Source organism: Hydra vulgaris, chromosome 06, assembly GCF_038396675.1.
Source record: "Hydra vulgaris chromosome 06, alternate assembly HydraT2T_AEP".
Classification (NCBI taxonomy): Eukaryota; Metazoa; Cnidaria; class Hydrozoa; order Anthoathecata; family Hydridae; genus Hydra; species Hydra vulgaris.
The window spans coordinates 46,589,134-46,595,636 of NC_088925.1; the positions used below are offsets into that span (position 1 = coordinate 46,589,134).

The window sequence follows — 6,503 nt, forward strand, 5'->3', positions numbered from 1 at the left end:
TACATTGCATTCAATCAAAACATTTGTCTTTAATTGCATCCGTTGACGCCACAACGTTTTGTTAGCTTTTTTCATAAATTGCACCCATTTTACAGGACAAGAGAAAAAAAAATAACAACAGCATGGAGATTCTAGAAACTAAGGTAAAATATTTTGTGTCAGTAAATGATTTATTTGTATGCATAGATTTTTTTATATTTGCATGAATAACTTTTTGTTTGTTTCATGTTTTATAAGGTCTCGATACTGCTTGCATAATTATAGTCATTATACATGCATTTGTTTAATTGAAGTATTCTAAAAAAAATAATTAAGGTAAAGAAAAAAATAAAGTAAAAAGTGAAAAAAAATTAACGTGTTTTTGCAATATTTCCAAAAAGAAAATTTGATGTGGGAAATTATAGGGTAACCAAAAAATAAATAGGTTTTATTTTACTTTTGGTCTTTAATTATAATTTTCTTTTTGAAATTATTCAAAAATAAAAAATACAAAAAATAAAAAAAAGACTAAATTTAGCAAACAACATGAAATTTGAAATAATTTTTTAAATTTGAATTAAAACGTATCATTCTTTAGGCGTTATTGACAATCAAAAAATTTATGTTACGAAATAAATTACAATCAAAAGAAAATTAAATGTTAAGAAATAAATTACGAAATAGTAAAACTAATATAATTTAGTTAATTCCTAATAATGAAATAATACAAATATTTTGCAATCAGGTAAAACCTAAAAGACTTTTTAAAAAATTTTATTTATATCTGATATATACTTTTAATGTTAACATTTTTTTCAAATTTCTTTATTTATATTATAGAAAAACGATTCAATTCAACCAACCTCACAACTTTTAATTCAACCCACCTCGCAATTATTAAGCAACTATTTAGCCAATTACTTAATTAAAGAGATAAATTTTGATAAAACTTCAGAAGAAATTGACTTAAAAGAAAATACAAGTTGTAAAATCTCTTGTAATCCTAACAGCTTTTTTTGGGATTTTTCAAACAACCATGGTCCCGAACAATGGCAGAAAAAATGGATTTTAACAACAAGACAATCTCCAATCGATATTGTTTTAAAAAATGTAGAACACGACGAAAATCTAAAAACTTTAAATTTGGATTTTCAAAGAATTTTAGTTGATGTGACCAACATTGGATGGAATGTGTCTTTTAAGGCTAATAACAATAGAAAAATTTTTTTGAGCGGAGGGGCGTTGACTTACAATTATGCTTTTCGTGAAATGCATTTTCACTGGGGTGAAGTTTACAAAGGTAAGTGTGAACTTGGTTGCGAACATACTATTGACGGCAAAAGATACGCTGCAGAATTTCATGCAGTTCATTGGAACACAGATTTATACGCAACAGAATCTGAAGCTATTGCAAACCCTGATGGCTTAGCTGTCATCGGTGTACTTATAGATGCAAATGAATCGTTCGATAACAACAAAGAATTCGAAGTGTTTCTTGAGATGTTTGAAAAAGTTCCGTATATGAACAATACTTCTTCATTTATGGTAGATCCGTATCTTTTGTTACCTAAAAATACAAATCATTATTTTACTTATCCTGGATCTTTGACAATGCCACCTCTTACAGAAAACGTCACGTGGACACTCTTTACAGAACCAATAAAAATCTCTATCAACCAACTAGAGAAGATGAGCAGAAATAATCCTCGAGAATGTTCTGATTCAGAATGCTCTTTTAAGTTTCAACGTCGATCTGAATCTACAACTATAACCAATAATTTTCGATCAACACAACCGTTAAAAGATCGAGTGGTCAAATCTTCATTTACAGCTTAAGCCACAAAGTGCAACATTTTTATATCATTTTTTCATCGTTTTTTTTTTTTTTTTGCTACGTTTATATATGTTTATTAATTATGAAAATGCTAATGACTATTTTTTTTCTTTCAGAAATTGTTTACTTGTCGTTTATTAATTTAAATCTGGTATTGTAACGTAAACTAAATATTGTAATGTGGTGAAATCAAGCAATTTGTTTAGTAAATAAGTTAGTGCTAACGTTATTAGTTTTTACATACAAAACTAAATTGAACTTACTTCGTAAAAAACGAAAAAATCAAAATGAATTAAATGTCATAATACTCATAATGGTTCAATGCTACCTTAAACCTATATTTTAAATTTTTTTTTTTTTTTTTTTTTTTTTTGTAGTACCTTCAAGGCTATACTTCATGTACTTATATTGATAAAACCATTTATAAGATTTTCCTTGAATTATTGTTTTCATAATTTTTTTTAATTTAATTTTTCAAATGCCACGAGTATTTAAAAAAAGTGGCCATGTTTAACCCAAAACATGGGATAAACAAGTTCTCACATATGCTTCAACATTCTTGCATATGCTTTTACACACAATATATACAAGGGGAGCTAGCAATCAAATTGCAGTTTATCACAAAAAAATAAAAAATCATATAAAATATATATATTTTTTTTTCCTATCCAATGCATATATTTTAGACGAAAAAAAATCATGTTTCGCAAAAGTGTTTTCAATAGGGTAGGGTGGGGTAATCTATGCCTTTTATATATATAAATATATATATATATATATATATATATATATATATATATATATATATATATATATATATATATATATATATATATATATATATATATATATATATATATATATATATATATAGCAAGAACAATTTATTTTTTGAAAAAAAACTCTTAACATTATGATAAGACATTTTTAGTAAACTACATCAAAAAAAGTTTATACATAATTTTTAAAGTTGTCAAAGGAGTACCAATTTGAATTGAATTCTATAGACTCACATTACCCCGTTTAGTGAGGTAATGTGGGTCTTAGTTGCAATTTTATTTTTTTTCAATGAATTATAACAACTTAAAGTAAAGTATGACTTAAGTCATTGAGTATGTATTATATTTAAATTATTTAATCAAAGGTTTAAGCATAATATTACTTTAAATAGATGTTTTAAATGCAGAAGAACTTTACTCGCTCAAAGTACTAAATTAGAAATGAAAAATAAATACTTTTTCTAATAATTGTTATAAATTTTTGCATAATTCTTCGAAAATATTTATTCAATAACGTTTGTAAATAAATTAGCTTATTTTGTAAAAAATTCAAGTTTGATTTTTTTTTACTCTAAGGCGATTTGCAGCGTTATACTTTTAAGAACCCCAATCCCTTTTCGTACGTACTCATTAATCCTTTCGTACGTTTGTCAAACCATTAAAATCAAGCCACATACATCTTTCAAAACATTAATAAGAAAAAAACTTACATAGTTAAAGCGAATTAGTAAAACTTAATAAAAGATAAACTTCTTAGTTACTTAAGTACTTAAGGCGAATTAGTAAAACTCAAATCGAAATTATCTTATAAAAATCTCATCTTTAAATACCTTTAAATTTATTTTTGTTTTATATAACTTCTGCAAGTGTTTTAAAAACATTTCTTTAAACTTTTTTTTATTTATACAGAACTTAAGACCTTTATTTTGTCTATTTTTGCAATTCTTTGGGATTTTGCTTAGTCGGTTTGCTTCAAAATGTTTAATAATAATAAGATATAATGATAACTTAATAATAAGATATAATGATAACAGAAAAACAAAACAAGAATTATATTTTAATACACACTATTGCGTACTTTAGGCAAACTTAATAAACATGTCTTAAGTTTCATACGCATCAAGAAATTCATACGCATTTTCCGATTCATTGACATTCTTTTCTGCAAACAGACAGAGTTTCCGGTTTGTTGCAATACCAAACAACGATTCTGAAAAAAAAATACACAGAAATTAAAGAAAAACTGGCACAAATGTACAAATTAGGAAAAGAGTTGACAATTCGACTATTCTGAACCAAATGGTTCAGAGTTACAAAATGTAGTTATGCATAAACAATTTATATATTATTTTATTTCAATTTAAAAAAATGCTCTACCATCATTTCCAGGTACCATTATTTCATCAATTCAACACTCAGCCTAGACAACATACTTATTGAACTAGCAAAATTGTCAAAATTTCTTGTGCTACTATTTTGGTTAAATGCTCCTCCGCGGTGCTCTACAATAAAACCAGTATACATTTTTGGAGCACCCTAATAACTAATAAAAAAGTTGAAACTTAAAACTTCAAGATCTAATTTTACACTTTGAAGTTCACGCCTTCTTCCCACAAAATCGCTTATTTGATGGGAGCCGGCATCGAACCTTGAACCTGTTGGTTCTTTGTAGTTAGTTAGTTTTATTTCGCCACTATGCACACATTTTAAAATGTTATCCTCAAGATTTAATAAATATGTATAATTACAATCTGACTGGGGCAAGTAGAAGACAAAATTTCTAATCATCAAGCCGCTTCGTGAAATAGAGAAAAGTATAATTTTACAAGTTCTAACATTATCAAAAAGATCAAAAAGAGTGAAACTAAAAAGTTTAAAAAAAAAAAAATTGAAATTGTTCGGAAAAATTTTGCGAAAAGAAAAAATCTTTAGAAAAAAAAATTTACAAATCGGTTCATATACGTATACATATTCAATACAATACATAATATATATTTATATATTTTTTAAAATTTAAAAGAGATTTTGAATTTAAGAAGATTTAAAACATTTTGAAGATTTAAATTCATCTATTAATATTTTTTTATTCAAATTTAAAACAGACAAACAAAAAGAATGATATATTGTTATATGGATGACTGGGATTACGTTTTTATCTTTGCCAATGTACATTGAAGTTGTGAAGCAAAGATTCTACTTTCCGCATTTACTTTTGCGGCGAACTGACGTGTTTTTTTTGATTGAAGAAATTCTCTTTTTTTTTTTTTATAATATTTTTAAACTCATCAGTGCAAACGCAAAAAAAAAAAACAACCGACAACAAAAAGCTGAAACAAACATTAATGACAGGGTGGAAAAAATTAAACGATTGGAAAAGGATGTATTTGATATAAAGGAAAGTTTAAATTTTCACGATGAACTCATCGAAAAAAAGGTCAAAAATAATATTGAGTCTATTGAAAAAAAAAGATTTTGTAACGAAGCACATAAAAACGATGAGTTTATTGACTTTAAAAAAAAAACTTAGAGAAATTGAGGATCGGTCACGAAGAAAGGATTGATGGCATCAAAGAAAATATAAATGAAACGTGGTCTGAAAGTGAAATAAGAGTGATTAAACTTTTTGAGGAGACTCTAGGGGTCTACAAACTTAAAAAGTAAAGATCTAAGAGGAAAAATGAAAATTTAGCGGCAGCTGGGAAAATTTGCATATATATCATATGATTGTACGCGAGTGGGTGTCTAAGAAAACGAAAGAAATCCCGAATCCGTGTCAGTAAGGGTTATGGTTTGTTAGTTTTCTTTTAACTATTGCTAACTATTTTATTAACTATTTTGCGTTTATTTATATATGCGTTACTTTAAAATGGAGGAAAACTTTATAATTAAATTTTAAGATGAAAATGTCGTACTCAGTGACGTCGATGACTCTAATAACTTCATTCAAAAAATATATGAAAGCCAATACTATACAGTTATTGAATCTTCTCAATATCTTCAAAAAAATAAAAATAGTTTTTCAATTTCAAACATTAATATTCGAAGTTTAAATAAAAATTTTGAAAATCTTAAGTTTTTGTTGGATGAATTAAAACACGATTTTAAATTTATTTGTTATACGGAACTTGGTGTAAGCATGGTGAAACAAATGTCCAATTTGAGCTAATAAATTACTTATCAGTTCACCAACCACGTGGTTTTGGTGTTGGTGGGAGCGTATGTATTTTTGTTCAAAAGTCAATTAGTTATAATTTACGTCACGATCTCTGTGTAAATGAAATAGATTGTTAGTCATTATGCATTGAATTAATAAATAAAACCACAAAAAATAATTATAAACGCCACATATAAACCTCCGTCTACTTGCTTAAAAAAATTTAAAACTCATCTTAAACCATTCTTAACAAATATAAATAAAACCCGAAGTCACGCCTACTTAGTTGGGGATTTTAACATTGACCTGATAAACCATGCTTCCAATAATAATGTTCACAATTTTATAAACATTCTTCTTCAAAATAATTTAATTCCGAAAATAAACAAGCCAACGAGAGTGACTCACAACTCTTCTACACTTGATAATATAACAACTAATAACCATCTTAATAACCGTCTTTATACAAGCATAATCAAAACTGACTTATCGGATTATTTCCCAACATTCCTAATTACTAACAATATGTTATTTAACAGTATTCCTTCTCAATCCATTATATTTAGGCGACAGATTAATGAAACAATTTCAAAATCTTTTGAGACAACGTAAATTGGAATCTGGTATTGCAGTCACATGACGTTAACAACGCATGTGATCTATTTTTAAATCAATTCTGCAAGCAATACAAAAATTATTGTAAAACCAAAACTGTTTTAACTCCATGGATAACTAACGGGTTGCTAAAATCTTCAAA

General features: G+C 26.6%; 1 protein-coding gene across 1 annotated transcript; it reads left to right on the plus strand.

Moving 5' to 3' along the window:
- LOC124814371 (carbonic anhydrase 7) lies at positions 1–1,909 on the plus strand. The gene is made up of 2 exons (XM_065800308.1): positions 1–143; positions 820–1,909. Exons 1-2 carry the CDS (start codon positions 123–125, stop codon positions 1,813–1,815), a joined length of 1,017 nt encoding a protein of 338 aa, XP_065656380.1. The 5' UTR covers positions 1–122; the 3' UTR covers positions 1,816–1,909.
- Positions 1,910–6,503: the final 4,594 nt, after the last annotated feature.

What these genes read in the sequence shown, in the direction of transcription:
- LOC124814371 (XM_065800308.1), top strand. Translation starts at nt 123, where the DNA reads ATGGAGATTCTAGAAACTAAG. An exon ending in TGGAGATTCTAGAAACTAAG is followed by an intron (nt 144 to 819) that starts GTAAAATATTTT and finishes TTTATATTATAG; the next exon opens with AAAAACGATTCAATTCAACC.